Genomic DNA, 23,216 nt, shown 5'->3' with positions numbered 1-23,216 from the left:
GCTTATAAAAACAAAAAGCTCCCTCACGATCAGGAACCCATGTACCCCTGGGGTCAGAAGCCCTAGCACATAGTTGGGAGAACAGAGGCAGAGAAAGAAGTCAGCGTCTGCTTGACTTTTTTAACTCCCATCAAAGAGGATAATACAGCTGTGCCCTGAGCTTAGCAACATGTGCCCACACAAGAGAACAAACCACTCCCTTGGGCAGGGTATGCACCTGGTCGGTCTAAATGAGAAGGAGAGCAGACTGAACAGCGGCAATTCCCATGCGGGGAGGAGAACCTGGCTCTGCCTTTCCCGGCCAGCTAGCAAACCAGGTTTACACCAGAAACAGATTATTTCCTCTCCCATCCACCCACAGCAAGCAAGGGGTGGCCAGCAAGAAAAGTCAGTCTGGGACAGTTCCCTCCCTGGTCTGCTCATGGGGTGTTGCAGCAGCTACACCTCACCCCTTACTCGGGACACAGTGAACATTTGCAGCATAGCCTATGGCATTCAGCATACCTCTGGCCTTTTTGCCCACTTAAATCACAGTATAATCATCAGCAAAACCAATGGTTAAACAGTAGTTTTCTCTTCCAAGTCCATCTCAAGGGCAAGCCCCTGCCCAGTGCCCCTGGTCAGAATCACAAAGCAGAAAGAGCAACAAGAGACTGACAGTGAGTTAGTCTCAGATCACCAACTTTTCCTCCTTAGTTGGCAACCTGCTCCCTCACGTTTACATAGATATTTTTAAGATGCATATTAAAACTTGGTTAAAAGAAGTACATTTTAGGACAGTGAAGAGTGCTTACCGTCAGGGGACTGGACGGTTTAGGAGCTACATGATGGTATACAGAGCTTTTCCCTTCTAGATCACTGGCTCATCCCATGTAACTCCATGTGCCCCCCATGCCTTGCCTCTGTTTGGAGCGGGCAACACCCTCCCCCGAAAAAAACTGCACCCATGGTTGCCCACCCGACTCACCCCACGGTTTCCCTTTGCTTCCCTGCCATTTTCTGCAGGGAAACAGGAAATCTGGGGTGGGGGCATTTTCGGCAGGCACACCGTCCTGCAGAATCCCCACTGCAGTAAGGGCCTGTTCCATGATCACAGTATTTCAATCTGTCTCTTTCCATGAGAACTAAATTCACTGAAGCATACAATGCTTTCTAATATTATGCGGTATAGGGACTAATTAGACCCTACAATTAAGTGGTTGCTAGACTAATTGCTCGGTTTTATTAACTGGTGAGTAATAACATAATTGCTATGGTGGAAATATCCTAATAAGTGACCAAAATATAAGGCAGGTTTTACATTCAGCAGACTACCGAACCGATCGTGAACAGCAAATGTGTGAACAGCAGGCTTTTCCTTCCTCCTTTTGAAAGAATGACTTTAATCTCCAGGAAATGAAACACTGACTGGAGTAAGTTGGTGACAGACGTTTCCCAATCCCACGCGACGCTGCTGTGTCAGTAAACCGTACCTCCAAGATTCCTGCTAGTCCATTTCTGGGCTTCTCTTGACCACAGACCACCTATCTAGCCATTTATTTTGGATCTGCGGGGCCAGATTCTCATCCTATGTTAATCAGCATAACCCCATCACAGTCAATGGATGTATGCTGATTTACACCAGCTGAGAATTTAGCCCATAATAGTGACAAATGGGAACAGAGATAAACAAAGCTCATTTTCACGTGGGAGCAAATCTGGGATTGGAAACAAGATTTTCAGATATGCAAAACTTGTGCTTTAGCTGACTGCCTCCCTGGCCACATCTAACACAAAGACACATAACTAGAGCAAAACTCTCTGAATTAACCCCTAAGCCCGTCACAATACCTCTCTGCACAAAAAGCATCCAGGTCTCCGCACAGCCATGATCACTGCACCATTCTTCTTCCATAGCTCACCTGCCTTGAATGTTCTCTCTTCTGCTTAGAAGGGAGAAATAGCATAAATTATGGCATCTATTTACATAACTACAACTTCTGATGAAGAACACTAAGCATGGTGAAAGATTCCCAGTTCAGTATTCCATGTGGGTTTATATTCTAATCAAGACAGAGGGGGAGATTTTCAAAGTGTATTTAAATTCCAATTAAATGTATTAAAAAAAGTCCATTTTAAAGTATCAGTTTGATCAAGATCCCTGAATTTATAGCACTTTTCAAAGACAGGTATGAATTGTCATCTCTAGTTTTGCACATTGGAGTCAGCTCCCAGCTCTGCTAAACATCCTAACTTTCTGTCCCCTGCTTGGTTGCCTCCGATTGTGGTGCATTAGTGGTGCATGTTTTGAATAAAATTGGTTATGTTTGGAAACAAGAGCTACTGTCCCAAACAGTGGCCCATCAGTTTGTGCCATAGAATGAAACCCCTCTCATTTTGAGATTTTAAATATTCCACTGTGTTATACAAGTTTTGTGCTAGTAGAACTCTACTGAACTCAAAAGTCAAACGTAAGCAATGCAGAATCAGGCCTTATGTCTAGACATAGCATTATGGTGTATAAGTTACTTCCCACTCAAGCACAAAACATCCTCTTTCAGTCCCCCTGCGTACATCTGTGAATTAGATGTCAATGTGTTCACTTGAATTTTTCCCCCCACCCTGCAGTAACAGGCAATTAGCCAGTGAAAACTCTAAAAAGCATTCTCTGTTTTAACCTATATTGACTCCTGCATGTGACCTTGCACACCTGAATAATTCTCTGCCTTGTTTTGGGCTTTTGTAATAGAATTAAACTGCACAGCACCTCGGGGAAGGGTTTTTAATTTTTTGTTTATGTTTACTCTGAGTCTGTTTTCACCCTTTAGCGCCTATCATCAGGCATGTGATGGTTTGGGCAGGCTGGAAAAACATGCTCTTTGTCAAATAAGTAACAAATCAACAGGGAAAAAAAGTTTTGTATCTGTTAGGCAAAAAAATTATCTAGCTGACATGAAAAATGATCAGAAAGTAGAGAAATCTGCAAAAGATGACACAGAACCATGGAACTGTAGAGGAGGCCACATGGCCTAGTGGAGAGAGCACAGGATCGGATTCAAGTGATCTGGTTCTATTCCCGGCTCTGCCACTGGCCTGGTAGTGGACCTGGGCAAGTTACGTCACCTCTCTGTGCCTCAATTTCCCTATCTGTAAAATGGGGATAATAATACTGACCTCCTTTGTAAAGTGCTTGGAGACATATGGATGAAGAGTGCTAAATAAGAGCTGGGTATTATCATCATTCATCTGGCAGCCATTCACTCAAAATTAGATGCATCTAATTTTTTCACTTCAACACCATCCTTCCCTTCTCAAGAAGAGTCAGCTATTTCCCACACCATTTACTGAAGCAGGGAAAGACAAGAGTGGTTTGGTGCCCTCCCTGAATTGCTAATACATACGGTCTAGCCAGGGACAACTCTCTCTTCCAAACACACTCCCTTGTCCTAGGAACCTTTGTTTTCAACCCTGGCCTTAAACGGTAAGATTAGCTCTACCTAGGTACTTTTATAAACTCCATCACCGTAGAATGTGAGCTCAGTTTTCCAGAGGAATCCAATTCTTACCTTCTCCCAGAGATTTTAGCTCGGTCATCTCTAAAAACTCCAACGAGGCTACCTCCGGTTTGGAGAGAAACAAGTCGGTGTTAGCAAGAAGAATCCCTGTCACAGCTACGCCAATAGCCCCAAGGCCGATAGACCACATCCCCATGGTGAAGAGCTCCAAGTCTGGCAGGGAAGACATTTCTGGAAATAAGAGGAGGAAGAAAGGATTATTCCAGCTGCTGTAGAGATTCCAAGGGGAGGGGAGGGAGGGATAGGTAGGAGAGTTAAGAAGAAGAAAAAGTCAGCCAGTGGTGCCCAACCTTATTACACCTAAGCACAACCTTGTCTGGCCAAACTGATTCTACATATTTTAATAAGATTTAAAATCACCTGTATTGACTTATATCTTAAGTTCAGCTTGTTTTGTATGTATTTAGATAGGTTGTTTCTATGTACAGTATTGTCTATTTACATACCTGTGTAAACTAAAATGACGTAAACATGACAACAAAACACTAATGAATTGGCCATTAGTATATTGTGTTGAAGCAAGCTGCGGGCCTTATGAAATACTCTGGCAGGCCACGTACAGCCCGTGGGCCATAGGTTGGGGACCCCTGGATAACACCTTTTGGCATAAGTAAAAGGATTGTCTGATGGTTAAGGAGACCTACATTCAATTCAAGCTCTAACCCAGACCTCCTCATCAGTAAAATGGGGTATTACTACTTCCCTGCCTCACAGGGGGTATGGAGAATAAATACAGACTGCGAGGCATTCAGCTATTATGGCATTCTGCTGGGTAGAATGATTGTTAGAAAAGGGATTCCCTAACTACAGTAACAAAAGAGGACATAAGGATTACTCAGCAATGCATGTTAAGCCATTACTGTAAAACACGGCAGATAGTTTAAACCAAAGGAATGTCGGTAGGGCTACCATGGGTCCTGCCTTTTTGGTCTTGATATTTAAAAAAAGTTCAGTGGATTTTGCAAATATGCTACAGTGCATCTATGAGAGACAGAACTACAGAACGGCAAGATACAGTTCAGCACAATTGGCTGTCTCTGATTCAACCCTAAACTGAAGCTGCAGAGTGAGACAGAGCAGATCTGTCAGTTCAGAGCACTGATGCAGAAACATCTACGCCTTTGACATAATTCAGATCACAGTATATGACCCAACCTTACAAATACACTCCAGACAGCACCTACTGCCCGTTAAGGCCTCTGCAATTTAGCCTTGATAACTAGATTCCATTTATCAGTTCATGCAGACATGTCAGGAACAAACAACTTAACCTTAACCTGGCTGGTTGAAATAGATAAAGCTGAAATGGAAACAAACTGTGCCGACTATCCCAGAGGCAGCCAGTGGATGTTATGAACATATCTGCACCTCATCAAAACGTTGGTGCCACTCTCTCGTAGCTCAAATTGTTTTATTAAAGGCTAGACATATCCTCCCTGAAGGGCCCCGAATGCCTCATTTTTACTCCTGCCAACGTTCAAAGAGTCTGCCCAGGCTACCGCTCCTGGCAGCACTGTTTCAGCGAGAGAGCAGCAGTTATGAACTTTGTACAGAAGCAAATATAAGCCCGTTGCTATTGAAGGGAATAGTGGAATCCAACCAATGAACTAAAAATGGTACAGAAGAAAGATTGATTGGATTTTGTCTGTTATGCATCAAAGTGCTTTGAGGATGGAGATTCCCTGACACCATCTCCCCGCTACCCCTTTAAAGCTAGACTCTCAGTTAGAAGTCATAAAAATCCTAATTCCAGAATTGCTAGTATTTGCTGCAAAACTGTTGAAGGAATTTAGAAGAATTTAATCATTGCTTTATTCTTCTTGTGCTGCATTCAGTCTCAGCCTCTTACATATCTTGTATTTCAGGACACTGAATGGAGGACAAGGCCGGTTTACACAAATGTAGTGCAGATAAAAGAGCAAGGTCTAGCCAGTTGCATCTCTTCTTTTCAATGTAGAAGTCTTCACTTGATGTTAACCCTGATTTCCCCACGTGCGTTTTTAGATGCAGTGGCTTTTCAACATAAGGACAATCATGACAGTGATTTTTAAATTAGTGATCACCTGTTGAAACTGGTCGGCCAGTGAATGAAGTTTACTAATGCCATTTTAGAAATGCTCTGTAAAACTCTGAAAAGAAATTAACTGAGTCAGAGACAAACTTAGTATACAAACTGCCAGAGCTTGTTTGTATAATGTAACCTAATATTGCAAAAAGTATTGAGAGGTCCCTTGAGAGATAAAATTCCGTTGGTATCCCCACTGATCCATAACTCTGCTCCACTCAGCCTGTCCTTCCTGTAATAAATTAAGAGGTCTGCTCTTTAGGTCTGAGTCTTGTCTGGCCCTGTGCAATTATTACCTGTTTGTGGGTGGTGGATGGTAAAAGCGGAGGTTAACACGCACCAGCTCCTATCTTGCCAGACAGGAGCAGTATTGCACAATTCTTGATTCCTCAGATGATTACTGCCAGTGGCTGGGGCAGATTACTTTTTAAATTACATTTGTTCTTGAAAGATTTCACCACAAACCACTATGCCCTATCATGTCACCCCCTCTTTAAAAAGCCACAGTCAGATCCGCAGCAGGTATAAATGGAGCCATGCTGATTTATATACACTTCAAATCTGGCCTGTAGTTTACAGTTCTATAAGGAGTTGGTTTTTGTTCCAGTAGAAAGGACAGCATTAGCCTGGACCAAGAGACAAAACTTTTTCAGCTATACTGGGTTCATTTTGATGTTTCTTTCTTGGATAACAGAAAGGCTGTTCTAGAGAAACTAAGAGCAAACCTACTGATCAAGTAAACAGGGACATGGAAGAAAGAGCTCGCTCCACAATAACATGAAACTCCTGCTTCTGCTCAGCTCAATGGCAATCAACAAACAGTGAACTATATTAAATAATGCATATTTCCAGCAGCAACTACCATGATCAATAAAACAGTAGCAGACAGAAGAGCTTGAGCCCTGAAACATCTTTTCTACTGCCTAGCAAGTGAGAGAGTTCTCTTTAGTCTCACTGCCCATATGCTGTAGCATTGCTTTTTCTACTTCCACAGATCAGTTTCAACTCTTGTAATGCCTCTCAAAGTGATCTGAAGCTCCACAATATTAATGCTTTTTGATTCAAAGCCATGAAGAGTTTTACATGTAAAAAACCCAAAGCATCCCATTATAGCAGACTGTTAACATTTTAGAATAATACACTCACCAGAACCCATGTGGCCAGTGTGCACATATACCTCATCAACTTTAACACTTGAACTCCATTTGAATCAGGAGAGAAACGGGAATGGTCCACGGGAGAAGGCAGACAACTACTGTGTGTTACTGCTGGTCCTGAGGAGGTTCCTTAGGCTCTTCCTCCTAAAGAAGGCAGATTAGGTGGGCAGGACCAGGCAGGATTCCAGCAAGGAAACCCTTATGTTACTGACAGTGCGTAAATCATAACATTTTTGAGCAACACTCATCACATTCAAATGTGGGTGGATTACAAGATAACAGCTGTCCCTCAAGAGATGAGACTGCTTAAAAGGTATTCCGTTTAAGATGCTAAGAAGTTTGAAGTTATCTAAGTTATAATGTTACTCTGGAGGGGTCATAGGCAGCCCAAGGGAACACCATAGCATTGAGGAGAGGGTTCTGTACTATAATGAAGGGGGCTTCATGCAGAATTGTTATTGAGGGTTTTTAATGGTAAATATTCTTCCCCCAACTCCTCAGGTTTTGTTCAATTCTACTTTTAATCTCCCCTCCTCCACGAACTGATAAAGCAATCCTGTGACTCTGGAAACAAAGCAGCCCTATTGGAAGGAAGTTCAACAACATACAACATACAAGACCACAGTTTTCAGAACATCAGGTTACTAGTTTTGCCCGAAGCTTCCATTCAGCACAGAGTTAGTTCACAGGTATTGTCGGCGCCATTTTATGGATTGAATGATGACAAGACATATGATCTGTATGACAGAGGCAGTTTTCTTTAAAAACTACATTCAATCAATAACTCCCCCCCCTTTGTTGGGCTCTCGCATGGCTCCTGATGCTGCAGCCATATATTTTAAGTTTTGTTTACAGTATGCAATTAGCCATCTTTGAACATGCTTGTGCTCAGACCAGAGCAGGTTCAGCTAACTTCCTGGTTAAAATGCCAGGTAATGCTTTATAATTTAGTTGTGAATAAGCCTTTTTGTGTATGTGCTTCTATGTGTGAAGAAACCAGGCTAACACATGGTTCTCTAACTTTAAAAAACAAAAGACAAAAACAAACAAAAAAACAATTTTCCCATATCAACAGAAGAGGAATTTAATTGTTATCAAATATCACAGCCATCTTTAAACAATTACTTTTGTAGTGTATCCATGGCATCTGCAGGTGAGATGACCACACCAGAGCATGAGTCACTAACCTTCACAAACGCACATGCAGAACAGTATCACTCAACGCGTCAATTGGAGCAAACCAAAAATGGCAACAGTTCCACGTATACACTGGTCTGGTTTACAGTTAGGTTATTCTGAAAATCTCACCACTGGTAGCACCAGGGCAGTTACCCAGTGCTAGCAACACACGCCTACCAACAAGAAAAAACCTACAAGAGAGCTGTAGTAAATCATCCCATACACACGCAAGGAGGTAGCAGCATTTTCACAAGCCTTTACATGTGGCATAGCCACTAGAGAGGGACAAAGCCACACTTAGCATGGGCTACAAACACACGTTAATTTCTGCCTACCTACAACCAGCATGTAGGCTATTCAGCTTTTTAGAAGTCTTATCAAATAAACTCTTGCTGCACATTACCAGATCTATTATGGACTGTCGCTCTTTCTACAGTAAACATTCAGAGGTACAACATAAAAACAAATGAGACAACTGAAGATAATCTTTTAATAAACCGTTGAAGTGTGAACATAAGTGGTTCTCCCACCATGGAGAAGATTTTTATTCATTACTGTTTAAGAACTTTCTCCTTTTAGCAGGTCATTTCCTGTATCAAGCATTCTGGTCGGCTAGGTTTTTATACAGCATTCATCAGCACAGCATCTAGTCCAAAAGAACTCCATTGTGTCAAACAAGCAATGCTATGTTCCACCGTTCTTTCAAAGAAAGGGAGTTTGAGGCCAGATCACATGATCTAACTAAAAACATTCTCTCTCTTTATAAAAACTTATGTTAACAAAATCCCTGCTCCTTGGCTTCCCAGTCATCTCCAGGAAAAACATCAGCAACAGCAGATCTAGCATGGCCCTCTACCCCTCTCACTTATCCGAAGTTTCCAAGCCCCACATGTGGTATTCAAAAAGTGAATGATAATGAGTTAGATACTGTGCTAGGGTGAATGCAGAGCCCTGCTCAGCCACGAAGTGGAAAAATCCTCATTGCTCCTAGGTGGACAGGTGGATTTGAAAAGGGGAGAACTGGCAGAGTGTCCATCTTGTGGGATTCTATGGGCTTGATTTTCAGAAGAGTTGAGCTCCCCAAACTCCAACAGGGGCTGTAGGAGTTCTCTGTGGAAGTGGTGGATACACAGGAGCATAGCCAACAGAACTGTAAACTGTGCAGAAACCCTGTTCCCATAAGGCACCCTCAGGGCTCTCTTCTCCTACTTAAATCCCATAGTAGCTGCCACGAATGCAAGTTCAAATTGAGAATTTCCTTCTTTTGCCCTGTACCTTTTGACCTTTGTGAGCTTGGCTCTGCGTTTAGGATTTTAGCTTTAGTGTCTGTCACAGTCTCCAAACCTAAGGCACTAGCAACCGTTTCTTTTGTAAGAGGGAAGAAAGCTCTGTTAATTATTGTTGCACCATTTCTATTATCATTGTTTATGATGCACCAAGTAAGGCCTCATTGTTCTAGGCTCTGTACAGACATGCTGTAAAGAGATAGTCCCTCACAATCGAGGTTGTGACAAGCAACAGACGACGACATGGACAAATAGCAATAGGAAGGATGGGGTAATAGTAATGTGCACAAACTGACCATGATAGTGATGTCATAAGAAGGTCTTAGGGACCTTGCACTGACACTAAAGGGTCCTGATGAGGCCCTGTTAGAGTTTACATCAAACGTATGTAGTATCTCAGATCCTAACACAGTATGAACTACTCTTTAACAACGCCGATAATCCCCCTGCTTTCTTTTTATTAATTTTGTTATTCAGCGTATATATTGTCTAATAAAAGAGAGAATAAGTCATCACAATAAAAGCAGCCTGTAGAAGTAGCTGTTCGATTTCAAGGCCACGGTGAGATGAGTAGACTGTTTGGTGAAAGGATTATAGCATCAGAAGTAGTTCAGCCAATCACACAAATGACTTGAATTCTGTGCCCGCAAGGGCCAGGGCGGGAGGGAGATACCAGCGAAAGGCGGACACTCAGGCCTAAGAATAGTGAACTATGCTTTATTGAAGGAAGAACTTACGCTCCAATCAGCACAGGGAACCCCTAGGATGCACGGAGGGGCTGCAGGGAATTCTGGCCATTCGGGACAGCTGACCAGGCAGGACTCTGCCGGGGGGAGGGAGTGGGGGGGGGAATAGTCCTCTGAGGCGCTATATTCTCCGCGCTTATCTCCGGATTACATGGGGCCAACAGCTGGTTACATTCTTATATGTATGATTTATGCTTATTACATAAACTAACTTGTTTACAGGCAAAAATATGCTGAGCTATGCTACAATATCTTTTGACAGGGTCTGTCGGACAAAATTCATTGAAACTGCCCTGCATCCTCTGCTTACATTCAGTCACATACTCAGTCCACCACTTAGCTCCTCACCAATCTTCCGCAACCTTGCCCCTACAAATTCATTTTATATAATGGACCACTAACACATCAAGAATGGAGATCAGTTTTACAATCATACAAAAGCGGTGATAAAGGGACAAATTCTGCCCTAGTAACACTTTGAGGAACAGAAGCAAGTCCTTCAGAGTGGGGACTGTGTCTTTTGTATGTTGCACAAAGTTCCGTAGGCATTTGAGGAACTACACAAGTTTTTATTAGTCATCAAGGTTCAAGTCCTTTGCTCCTTGATACAGGACTCCAAGGTCAGTGCAGTGCTGAAAGATTTCTGTCAGTCAGTAACAAAAAGAAAACGACAAGTTTTACCTCCACCTCTTTATTTCTCAAGCCAACAGGTATAAACCTTTTTAGAAGGCAATTCCAAATCCAGTTTTATTGGAGAGTGATAGCTCCTTACTTTGATCATTCAATCACCCCTCTGAATCACCCCCACGCCCCTCCAGGAAAAACTGTGAAGCAAAGAGCTTGAGCTTTGAAGCTGTTGCAGATGCCAATGTTTCAAGGGCAAGTCAAGATGCTTTCTTCCAGACTCAGCACTTGGCAACCAACAATCCATTTCAATACATGCACAATTTCATTGGTGAAAAATTAAATTAAGCAATCTGGTCTGGTTTTCAAATACATGAAAGTTACAAAATTTACTACACCAGAAGCCCAAATTACTCCAAGACACAGGTATACCACATGATGCTAGTGTTTCTCTCTTCCCAGCTGAGAGATCTTGTGTAGAAGCCAAGGAGATCTGAGTCCAATCCCACTTCTACTACAGATTCCTTAGAATATCAGGGCTGGAAGGGACCTCAGGAGGTCCTCTAGTCAACCCCCTGCTCAAAGCAGGACCAATCCCCAATTTTTGCCCCAGATCCCTAAACGGCCCCCTCAAGGATTGAACTCACAACCCCCGGTTTAGCAGGTCAATGCTCAAGCCACTGAACTATCCTTCCCCCCCATATGACCCAAGGCAAGATCATTTGATCTCTGAGTTTGACCTCCCTATCTGTCAATTGGGACTAACAATATCTCCTTGCTCCTACCTATTATCTGTCTTGTATGTTTAGATTGTGAAATCTAGCCGCCGATGCTTGCGTGCATATTGTGTTATCAAAATGGCCTTGGTCCACATGGGAAAGATGAAGCTTAGCAATGTTGTAGACTCTAGGGCGAGGCAGAGATTACTGCTAACGTACCTCCCCTTACACAATATACGTTTACACAAGTCCAGCCTGCCATCACAATTCAAGTCACCAAGGGTTTATCTACTGCACAGCTCTGCTGCTCCCTCCTCCCAATCTCTAACCCTGTTTCCTCAATCGCTCAGCTGATAAACATGGCAGCTTCCTGCGGCAATATATCTGCTAGCCGATGATGAGCCCCTGTGCGAGAATACAGAATTAAACCAACCAGCGTCAAGCAGATTTTCCAATCCGATCATCTGGCCCCACGCTAATTAGACCGTTAAAAGCCCCGCCTAGGAGTCAGCCAAGGAGGGTCCCGGCTTCCCGCGGGGAGGCACTACAAAGAGAGATCGTTCCTGACACCGACCTACTATTTTTAACTCGGTCCCCTTTATGCTTTATACAGCTCTGCAGGACCGTGCTTCAGCTCCCCTCCAACCTGCCATGCGGGGTGCAAGGGACGGAGTCAGGAGAGCCAGCCGCTTCCTTGCACTTTCTGCAGCCGTATTCGCCAACCCGCTCTCCCCGGCAGGGACTGAGGCTGTTTAGCTGCGGCCGTCAGGCTGCAGCCCCCCGGCACATCAGCGATCGCTGGGCCCGCCAGCTCCGGGGTGGGGAGAGGCCGCCGATACTCACACTGGAGCCGCATTCTGGCAGCACACGTGTGCAGGGACGCTCCCGCCGGCGCCTCCTCCCCAGCACCTGCGAGCCGGGCCCCCGCCTCCGCAAGTCTGGCTACAGATCGCTCCCAGCCGCCCTGCAGGTGAGTTAATCAACACCACGTGCCCCATTCCCAGGGCGGGAGAGTCCCTTTGCAGCGCGCCGCCGCGGGTTGCCGGGCTGTGTGCGCGCGCGTGACTCAGCAAGAGAAGGGATTTAAAACCCAGGAGCATGAATGCGTTTATTTGTGGTGCCTCAGGAACGTGGCTCAGCCGAACCAAGGAGAATCAATGCCTGCAACATGTGAAACCAGGCTGTTTACTGGGCAACCTCCTCTGCCAGGGTCAACTGGGTCAAGAGCTCTGGCTTGGTGGTAGGGGACTGATGGCAGGCGAGCTCCTGCCCACCCGGAGAACTGGCAGGGTGGTAGAGTGGCTCTGGAGATGGACAGGACTACTCCAGTGTCTCCCCCTTCAAGGAAGGGCACTGGTGCTTAATCAACTAGTCCTGTCCAGGCTCTGGTACCGGCTCAACACCCTGGTCCCGGCCCCAGATTTCCTGGCCAACCTCCGGACGTTGATTCTGGAGTTCTTCTGGTCAGGACTGCACTGGGTCTCTGCAGGGGTTCTCCATCTACCCCTGGAGGAGGGAGGGCAGGTCTCTGCACTCCGGTCCATGTCTTCCGCCTCCAGGCCCTGCAGAGGCTCCTTTATAGTGCAGGTAGTCCGGCGTGGAGCGTACTGGCACACGCTTTCCTGCGCTGCTTCCGAGGGCTCCGATATGACCGGCAGCTCCTTTACCTCCATCCTAGAGGTCTTCCACGAGACCTCTCCGGGCTGCTGGTCTTCTACCAGGACCTCCTCTGGACCTGGAAACTGTTCACAGCGACCAGATCCGTGGCGGCCTCCATGGGGGAAGATCTCCTCGCGGAGCCCCTGCTATACAACCCCCAGCTGCATGTGCAGGTGGCGGAGTCCCCCTCGATGCACCAGAGGTTGGTCCTGGCAGAAGTTACCAGAGTTGGAGACCTCCTGGATTATGACCGGGGAGACTGGCTGGATCCCCTGACGCTCGCTCAGCGCATGGGGCTCTCCAGACCTTGTACTCCCCTGCGCATACTTCAGGAGGTGAGGGCCGCTTTGCCGCCTGCTGCTCAAGTTTACCTCGACCGGGTCCTAAAAGAAGGCATGCCCTGCCCACCCTCCACCCCAGGCCCTCCAGACCTTTTCATCGGGCCCCAGCCCCGTGGACTCAACCGACCCCCTCCGCCCCTTCACAGTGAGCTGGCTACGCGAGCTGCAGCCGGTCCGGTTCCAGACCGTGCCAAGGAAACATCTCTACACGCTCGTGCTCCACACCCTTCATGTCCTCACCCTCGTGTCCCGCCCTGACACAAAGTGGCAGGACCTCCTGCCACCTCTAGAGGGTGCAGAACCCCGGTGGGCCAGCCTATATTCCACCTTAGTCCTGAGGCCCGCCGGGGATATCAGTTGGCGGCTTCTTCACGGGGCTGTGAGCACGGGCGTGTACTTGGTGCGGTTCATCCCAATCCCGAACACCTGCCCCTTTTGCGGCATGAGGGAAACCCTGGCGCACGTCTACCTGGAGTGCGCCAGGCTGCAGCCCCTATTCCGGCTCCTCACGAATATTTTGTTAAGATTTTGGTTGCACTTTTTCCTTCACCTCCTTATCTATGCACTCCCTGTCTGTGGCCCCATTAAGTCGCGGGACCTCCTGGTCAACTTCCTCCTGGCCCTGGCTAAAGTGGCCATCTATAAAACCAGGGTGAGGAGGTTGGGCGATGGAGTCTCCTGTGACTGTGGGGCCTATTTCTGATCCTCCGTCCGTTCACGCCTCCAGGCAGAGTTCCTCTGGGCAGCGTTCACTGACTCCCTTGACGCCTTTGACGAGCAGTGGGCGCTGTTCTCTGCTCGGTATCCCCATCGGGTTCCCTTCGTTTGACCCTTTGACCGCACTCCTGTCCCTGTTGTTCATTCGTTGTCCCCCATAATTATTTGGTTTTCCAGGTCCTGTGGACCCCCTCCTTAGGCTGGGGGGGATCCTTTAGCAGTGGGCGGGCATGGATCCCAATAAAACATGTGAAACCAGAGAACCAGCCTTAAATCCATCCACATTCAGCCAAGCATTTAATGAGCTGTTGGAGTCCCATTAAGCCTCAATTTACAGTTAAGCCTGTGCTTTGGTGAAAGGGATGGGCATGGAGCAGGCATACATGCATTCTTGACTCTCTCATTCTCAACCCAGTGAATGAAAATCTGGCATGTTGATACATTCTTCCTTATGCCGTTTGACACTAGTACTTTGTACCTAATCAACTCTTTGCATAATAAATATACCACTACTACACTGGAATTACAGAAAGCTCTTTTGATAAGTAAGATTATCTCATATTTAAGAAGGCAAAATGAGTAAATGCCCTTCATAGAGTTTTTTAATTAAACAAGAGCTTTTTCTCTCTTCAGCAGGGCTACATTAGCTGTTGGGGAGGCAGAGTGGTAGTGGAGGGCAAGACTTATTTTAAGATTTTTTTCACTGGTGAATTTCAGCTTATTAAAAGTGGAAAGAGTGAAAGCACTGGTTTAAAGCCAAAAGCGGTGTGTTCCGGTATTCATTAGTCTAGTAAATACAATTATCGTTGCTTCTGAAATGCTTACAGGTAGATTCAATAGAATATACTTCCTCACATTAATCAGCCAGTAATGTATCACAATGTTTAATAAACACTGAAGTCCTCCAGGAACAGAGACTACCAATTGTTTGTGGTTATTAGGCATCACCCATAGCTGGTCCAAGTGCTTATCCTTAGAGCCCTGTGTGGATACAAAATTTGTATCCGTATGTGATCTGCAAACATGGTCAGCAGATATAAAGCGGATATCCGCAGATTTACAGGGCTCTACTTCTCCTCACTAGTGAGTTAATATGATGTACAGTTTGAGAGTTCTCATGAACTTGAACACAAATGCATCAGTCATGTGCAGTTGTATTTACACAAGTTGGCGTGATTGGGCCCTGGCACACGTATATTTAGAGTGTGCCAGGCTGCAGCCCCTTTTTCGGCTCCTCACAAATATTGTGCTTTTGGCTGCACTTTTCCCTTTCATTTACACACTCCCCATCCGTGGGCCCACAAAGTCGCAGGATCTCCTGGTTAACCTCCTCCTAGCCCTAGCTAAAACAGCCATCTATAAAACCAGAGAGAGGAGGTTGGCCGATGAAGCTTCCTGCGACTGTAGGGCCGTTTTCCGATCCTCAGTACATTCACGTATCCGTGCGGAGTTCCTCTGGGCGGCGTCCACCGACTCCCTTGACACCTTTGAGGTTCTCTGCTCAGTGACCCCATCCGGTTCCCTCTGTCTGACCCTTTGATTGAGGGGAAGAGCGAGAGACCCCAGCCATTACCGCTGTGGATATCATTATCACCACCACCTAGGAGGGGCCCTTTCACACGTGGGTGCATGCCCCCTCCCCCCCGAACTGCCCACTCTGCAGCCTTGCCCATCTTGTTGGGCACTCTCAGGAGAGGAATAGTTGGTGACACCGGGCATGGCACTAGGTAACTCGAGGGGGTGGAAGACCATGAGTGTCGAGGAAGCCCCCCCGCTCTAGGCCTCCAGGTAACTCAGGAGGGTGGAAGACCATGAGTGTCGAGGAAGCCCCCTCACTCTGGGCCCAGGCAAGCCTGAACACTTCTCTCCCCTGAAGGCTGCTGTGTTATACATTGCATTTGCTTTTGTTTTGTTTGTTTTATCTTCTTTGGTGATTTGTGTAAGTGTGTTACACAAATAAATTTTTTTCTGCTTCAAAAAAAAAAAAAAAAAATAGAGGCCAGACCTTGAGTAAGTTTTCCTTGAGAGCTGCTAACTCAAACTATCTGTAGTGTGTTCACTAGTGCCACAAAGCAACAACGGAGAGCTTTTAGTCCTCCAGTGCCTTCCCACGAACCCTCTTCCCTGTGACCTTTTCCTGACATCTACACATTCCCTGTTCCTGCCTGGAAGTCACCTATAGTGCCCTGCAAATCTGCAGATATCTGCTTTATATCTGTGGACCACTTTTGTGGATTGGGTGTGTGCATACAAATATTGTGTCCATGCAGGGCTCTCGTCATCTACCTTGCAAATAGGCCTGCTCAGCGCTCTTCCACCTAGTTGCTTGCAACTTCAATTACCACCAACTGCTCTCATTGCTTGTACAGAGCTCCATTTTCTGAGAATCTTCCCCCCCAGCATATACCCAGTATGTTGTCAACAAGCCGGAGGCTGGCACCAAGGTACACCATGGTGGGTTTCTGCTGCAAGGCTAGAAAAGTCCACAGTTTTAGGGTTCAAGAGGCATTTATGGGATTCCACAACAGAATGTCATTGTGAAACATTTCTCCAAAGTATGCCTTAGCATCACAATAAATCCCTAAAAGCATATGAACACATGACTATTAAATATTCTACAGGACATTATATTATGACTATAAATTGGAAAGTACTGCAGTAGAACTTTACTGAACTGCATTTTGACAAGCCACAAATCTGCAGTGTAATTGTTTAGGGGATTTTGCCATGATGGCAGCAATGTCATGGTTTTGGCTTTTCTAAGGCTCGTGTCTTTGCTGCTAGGCCATGTATGCCTTATGATGTCTGAAGCAGACTTTTCATAATAAAACTTTTGTATTTTAAACATGATGCTACAGTGTTGTTTTGTTTTTAAAGTTTATCAGTTAACTGAAGCAATAACCAATAAATACACCTTTTAGAAATGTAATGGACTGTAATTGACACCAAAGTAGCCCAGGCCGTCTCACCAAATATGTTCAAAATCCACAGAAACTCCAAGGCAAAAACTAAGTTAACCTGGAGTAAAGTTGGAAGAATTCATGTCAATAAACTATGGGAGAAAAACATTTGAGAACACTGTAGTCAGGGCCGTCCCTACCCATACGCAAAGTACGCAGCTGCGTAGGGCACCAGGAAATTTGGTGCCCCAAATTTCCTGGTTCCCTACACAGCTGCGTGCTGCTCCAGCCCCTGCTCCGCCACTTCCCCCTGGCTCCTGCCCCTGCTCCATTCCAGCCCCGCCTCTTCCCACCCTTGCTCCGCCCCCCACTTCCTCAGGTTGGGCCTGCACTCACTGGCGGCGGGAAGTGCAGCGACCTGGCCCCAGCTGCACCACCGGTGAGTGCTGGTTCCCTCCTGCCCCCCAAGCCAGCCCCCACCCCACCGCGGAGGCCTGGGGCCCCCCACACACACCCTGCAGGGGGGCTGCGTAGGGTCCCAGAATGGCTAGGGACAGCCCAGACTGTATTTTTTTTGAGAAAACTACAAATATTAGAAATCTTGGAAATTCAAGTTTGATCTTATGTATAGACGTTACAATGTTCTTTGGCGGCGTTATTGGCCTAGGGAATTGGGGGAAGCAGTCAATGTGACATATCTTGATTTTAGTAAGCCTTTTGACACAGACCCATATGAAATTCTCTTAAGCAAACTAGGGAAATGTGGTTTAGATGAAATAACTATAAGATGGATGCACAACTGGTTGAAAGACTATACTTGAAGAGTAGTTATCAAAGGTTCACTGTTAAACTGGGAGGGGGGTATCAAGTGGGGTCCTGCAGGCGTCAGTCCTAAGTCTGGTATTATTCAATATTATCATTAATGCTTTGGATAATGGAGTGGGGAGCATGCTTATAAAATCTGGAGATGGCACTGAGCTGGGAAAGGTTGCTAGCACTCTGGAGGACAGGATTAGAATTCAAAATTACCTTGACAAATTGGAGAATTTGATCTGAATTCAACAAGATGAAATTCAATAAAGACAAGTGAAAAGTACTAAATTTAAGAAGAAAAAAATCAAACGCACAACTAAAAATGGGGAATAATTGGCTAAGTGCTGACAAGGATCTGGGGATTATAGTGGATCACAAATTCAGTATAAACAATGTGATGCAACTATGAAAAAGGCTGATCTTGTTCTGGGGTGTATTAAAAAGAGTATTGTATGTAAGACATGGGAGGTAATTATCCCACTCCAATCAGCACTAGTGAGGCCTTAGTTAGTTGAAGTACTATGTCCCATTCTGTGTGCTACACTTTAGGCAGGATGTGGACAAATTGGAGAGAGTCCAGAAGAGAACAACAAAAATAATAAAAGGTTTAGAAAACCTGACCTATGAGGAAAGGTTAAAAAACCTGGGCATGTTTAATCTTGACAACTGAAGACTGTGAGGAGGGAACCTGATAGTCTTCAAATATGTTAAGGGCTGTTATAAAGAAGATGGTGATCTTGTCTTACCTTCCGTGGACATGAAGAAATGGGATTAATCTGCAGTAAGGGAGATTCAGGTTAGATATGAGGAAATATCATTGTTTTCAGGAAAAACTTTCTAACTGTAAGGGTAGTTAAGCACTGGAATAGGCTTCCAAGGTGTGGAGTTTTTTATCGTCACTGGAGGTTTTTTAAAAACAAGCTAAGACAAAATCCTGTTTGAGAATGACTTCTCAAGGTCCCCTCCACTATGATTCTATGTGTGAAAATACACAGCTAAGATCACTCAAACTACCTTAACTCTACTCCTCTACCTCTGCCCACAACAACTGAGAACTAAAAGACAGTCAATAGATATCTTCACTGCAGTAATGTATGAAAGTTGAAAGTGAGTTTACTTTCTTTTTATTCTACTGATTGAGAATTACTGTAGCAGGAAAACTAAAATGGCTTTAAAAATATGACCAAACCAGGATTCACATAGCTACACAATACTGCTTTCTTTAAGACCACATGCAATCATCAAGTTAAAAAAAACAACACAGGCTTTTACATCGTTTTAGCAAATGTTTGGAACAATCATACAGGGCAGTTCCCCAAAAATGTATGGATGTTCAAATATAAAAGTTTGTCATATTGTGAGACTCAGACTATTCATGAGGCTAGTACATCTACGGATAAAAATACTTTGAGGGTCAGGCCCAAAATTAGGTGGATTACACATCAGGGATGTGCGTGATTATCACATTTTACATACTATAGAAACACACACCCAAACCAGAAACATGTGTCTGCCATAGTATTCCTCCAAATTATATTTTTAACACATCACACAGCATAATGTTTCAATGGTGGGGCTCAGTGCATATATAGTACAACCTATGCCCCTTCTAATAATATATAGGGGCTAGTCACTATGCATGTGCACCATTACTGTCTGCTTGATAGAATGTCTGACCTTAAGTTTGTATGATTTTCTTCTATGGGCTGCATCTTATTGTGGCTATGTGCCTTAAGACTCCTGCAGCCAATTTAGATGCTTCTTTAGGTCAAGTGTATTTTGTTATTTTGTTAACTGAATCCTATGCCCAATGACAGCCATAAAGCACATGTGACCATGGTGTGCAGAATATACATGAGTACTATGAAGTCTATGAAGCCATGAATTTGTTACAACTGCCTTTGAAAATGTACCCTAATTGCCCCAGGGGAAGGCAGTGGATAGAAAATAATCAGGAAGCCATGTTGGTACTGAATAACCAAGCTAAATTCAACATTTATAAGAACACGTAGAAGAGAGATTTTTTTAACCAAAAAGAAAAGGAGTACTTGTGGCACCTTAGAGACTAACCAATTCATTTGAGCATGAGCTTTCGTGAGCTACAGCTCACTTCATCGGATGCATCACATGTAGCTCACGAAAGCTCATGCTCAAATAAATTGGTTAGTCTCTAAGGTGCCACAAGTACTCCTTTTCTTTTTGCGAATACAGACTAACACGGCTGTTACTCTGAAACCTTTTTTAACCAAGCCAGTCCCAGGATTTAGCGTTTGTGATAGGAGACAGGTTGGTGAGAGTTAAGAAGATATAATTCCCTAGTTAAGACCCCACCCAGTGCAAGAATGCTCTCTTTAAACCTCTGAGCATAATACAGCCTAGTGCCTTTCTCACTGTCTTGAAGACAAATTGTAAACAAAAGAGATTCTCTCCTCCCCACCTCACTGTACTTTAGCAATCTGTGCAGTAACATAATTACAATATAGTGATAACATGACTGCCATAAATTATGCCTGTCATCGTACGTTAAAATCTTGGCTTCTGCAGGTTGTCAGCATTCCTTGCTTCTTTACTTAGCTTTTTGACTTTTCACCAACAGCACTGGCCCATCCCTAATAGCATGTTTGTTTCCTTCGTCTCAGGGCTGGGTTCTTTAAATGCTAACTGTCAAACCTGAGGGCAGTTATCCAAACAGGTATAAGCATGAAATCCTGTTTTCACAGATCAAAAAAGGATTTAAGAACAAATTGCATGATAAAAACCTACTTTAAAACTACTATACTCTAAATAAGTGTAGCTTTTTAGAGCTGGAATAAATCTGTGCAAAGTAGGAAAGCCAAGGAGCCTAGCTTAATTATAAATATTTCATTATTGGTAACCTGTATGATTACTAAAAATACCCTTTTAGTGTGTAGCTTATTTACGATAGATGAGATTCTGATTCTGTGTTCATCATTGCCCATATTAGAAAATACAACATCCATTCTTATGCAGTTTATACCTAATTTTTGTATTATACAAGAGCTAGTTAATTCCTGCATGGTCTGCTGCGCTGGGTTTACAGTGGAGTTTTCCAGACTTACACCAATTGCACACATTTAATAATATGTCTCAGTGCTGTGGGTGTAAGTACACTAAGGAAAACAAATTTTATAAATAACTATCAGCAAATTTCAAACACTATTTTTTTTTTTTTTACCACAGTAGCCCTTCAAGGAGTAATGCAGATACTACACTTCAGTATTATGCAGCTCTGAATGAAACCAATTATACAAGGAAACTCATCAAAGGTAAGCTGGTCTTAAAGGAGGTATCAAATCTGTTTGGCCTAAAATGCAAGTTTCGTTAAAAGAAAAGAAGAAAAAAAAAAAAAAAGGAAAAGCATGTTTGGGAGTGGAGGGAGCAAATGACATTTAAGACTACCTAATAAATGCTTTCGTGATTTTTTTTTTTTTTTTCAATTTCAATGAACACAATTTTTGTTGGAATGATTTAGGTTTCCTTGCAGTGCAGAAAATTCTGACCCAACAGGCATTGTACTAGTGGTTGCCCAGAGAACAGAACACTGGAGTGGGACTCAGGAGACTTGGCTGCTATTCCCAACTCTACCACCAGACTGCTGGTTGGTCTTGGGCAAGTCACTTCACCTCTATGCCTGTTTCCTCATCTATAAAATGCAGAAAATAATATTTGCCTCCTTTGTAAAGTTCTTTGAGATCTACTGATGAGCTGTTAGTGCACCCGTTCTCAAATTCTGATTTACATGGTCCAACTCCCCTTCCAGCCTCAGTTCCATAGCTTCCCTACAACAACTGGGCCACTTAACTACACAGAATTAAAGAAACAAAATGAAAATAAAGCAGTTTTAAACTGATGGATGTGACTGCTTGGCCCTGGCCCCCCAGTCTATATTTTTTCTGTTTATTTTCTCTGATTGTAGAACTTTACTTGCATTAGATCTTCCCACAGTGTCAGAGACACAAGTTCTCTAATCTCTTCTGATTCTAGTTTTGTACTCTTATATGTTTATTACCCCTCCTGTTTTGCTGCTATGTACAAATTTAATGGCAAGTTCAATCTACGGTACATTTTAAAAAAATACAAAGCAGCCATGCAGGGTGGACAGAGGTACTTGAGTGTTTTTTTTTTTTTCAGTCTGCAGAAAAATAATCTCTGGAAAGTCTGAATGCGTTCTGGACTAAGTTGCAATTCCCAGGAAGTGTCACTGCTTGGAGACCACCGCTTGTTTTTGCTTTATGCCAGAAGCAGTTCCACTTGGATGACCAATGTAGAAGAATCAGAAAGTGATGATAAACAAGGAGTGAAACTAAATAGGACAGCCAGGGTATCCAAACTAAGAGGATTTAAAGAGTAAACAAACAGCATAAAAAGCAAATTATTTGCTATTTGAATGATCCCACATGTAGGTATTTGTGACTCAAGAACCCCTCAATTTCAACTGGCAAGGGGGGGCAGAGTACAAGAATATCCTGATTCTGGTATAGAATGTGTGACCTGTCCCTCGGGGGAACACTGTACACCCCCATGTTCATCTTTATAAAATGGTTGTGTGGTATCCCATGCAAAGTTTGTCATGTTGGGTATCTTTGAAAGGCTTATAATGCACTGAGCATGGTTGTTATTGTGATGTTATAGTAATTGTTACAGTAACGTTATAGGTTATAATTTCATGTATATAGTTAGGAGGCTCAAAATGTATCCTCATGGCTTAAGCAAGCCCATGGAAAAACTCTCCAAGAACTCAGTTCACACCTCGTCAGGGCATGGATGGGACAAACCCAGCCCAGCCTCACAGGAACAATGGATACTGGCTTAGGAAGCAGCAAAAGAATCTTAGACCCTTGAGGGAGTCACCCACTTCCTTTGGGCAGTTTGGGACTGCGATGAGGTAATACTCACTTGACTCTGAAGGGGTGGGGGTAAAGCCAAGAGGAAAGAAAGAACATGATAAAAGGAAGAGACATTTTGCCATGCTCTCTTTCTTCCACCTACATCTACAGACATCACCACCACCAAGCAACTGAAACGCTGATGGAAGGGGAGAACCTGACTGAAAAGTAACCAGCCAGCCTGTGGTGAGAAGTATCTAAGTTTTAAGGACATTCAAAGTGTTAAGAGCAGCTTAGAATGCGTTTTGCTTTTATTTAACCAAATCTGACTTATGCTTTGATTTATAATCACTTAATCTGTCTTTATAGTTAATAAATCCATTTGTTTGTTCTACCTGAAGCAGTGTGTTTGGTTTGAAGTGTGTCAGACTCCCCTTGGGATAACAAGCCTGGGGCATATCAATTTCTTTGTTAAATTGACAAACTTACATAAGCTTGCAGCGTCCAGTGGGCATTACTGGACACTGCAGTACAGAGGTTCCTAGGGCTGCGTCTGGGACTGGAGATACTGGTTAGCATCATTCGCTTGCAAGTAGCTGGGAGCAGCTT

At 44.2% G+C, this 23,216-nt stretch overlaps 1 protein-coding gene and 1 long non-coding RNA gene across 4 annotated transcripts in view; one reads left to right on the top strand and one right to left on the bottom strand.

The window, feature by feature from the left end:
- Window positions 1-12,312, bottom strand: part of PRXL2A (peroxiredoxin like 2A) — a 20,797-nt gene extending 8,485 nt beyond the window's left edge. The window contains exons 1-4 of one of the 3 annotated variants that reach the window (XM_077821179.1): window positions 12,174-12,312; window positions 6,766-6,920; window positions 3,546-3,725; window positions 1,831-1,925 (exon numbers count right to left, since the gene is read on the bottom strand). In XM_077821179.1, the coding sequence (XP_077677305.1) occupies window positions 1,831-1,925; window positions 3,546-3,725; window positions 6,766-6,775 (285 nt within the window). In that variant the 5' untranslated portion in view covers window positions 6,776-6,920; window positions 12,174-12,312. The remainder of the gene's footprint in view (window positions 1-1,830; window positions 1,926-3,545; window positions 3,726-6,765; window positions 6,921-12,173) is intronic. The other 2 variants (XM_077821181.1, XM_077821182.1) reach the window with 2 other exon arrangements.
- On the top strand, window positions 12,176-23,216 carry LOC144267319 (uncharacterized). Its single transcript, XR_013346582.1, has 3 exons — window positions 12,176-12,300; window positions 20,962-21,047; window positions 21,913-23,216. It is a non-coding gene; the product is annotated as an uncharacterized LOC144267319 (long non-coding RNA).

The sequence above is a fragment of the Eretmochelys imbricata genome, chromosome 7, assembly GCF_965152235.1.
Source record: "Eretmochelys imbricata isolate rEreImb1 chromosome 7, rEreImb1.hap1, whole genome shotgun sequence".
Classification (NCBI taxonomy): Eukaryota; Metazoa; Chordata; order Testudines; family Cheloniidae; genus Eretmochelys; species Eretmochelys imbricata.
The sequence above is the reverse complement of the archived record's forward strand: the minus strand, read 5'-3'. Positions and strand labels throughout refer to the sequence as shown.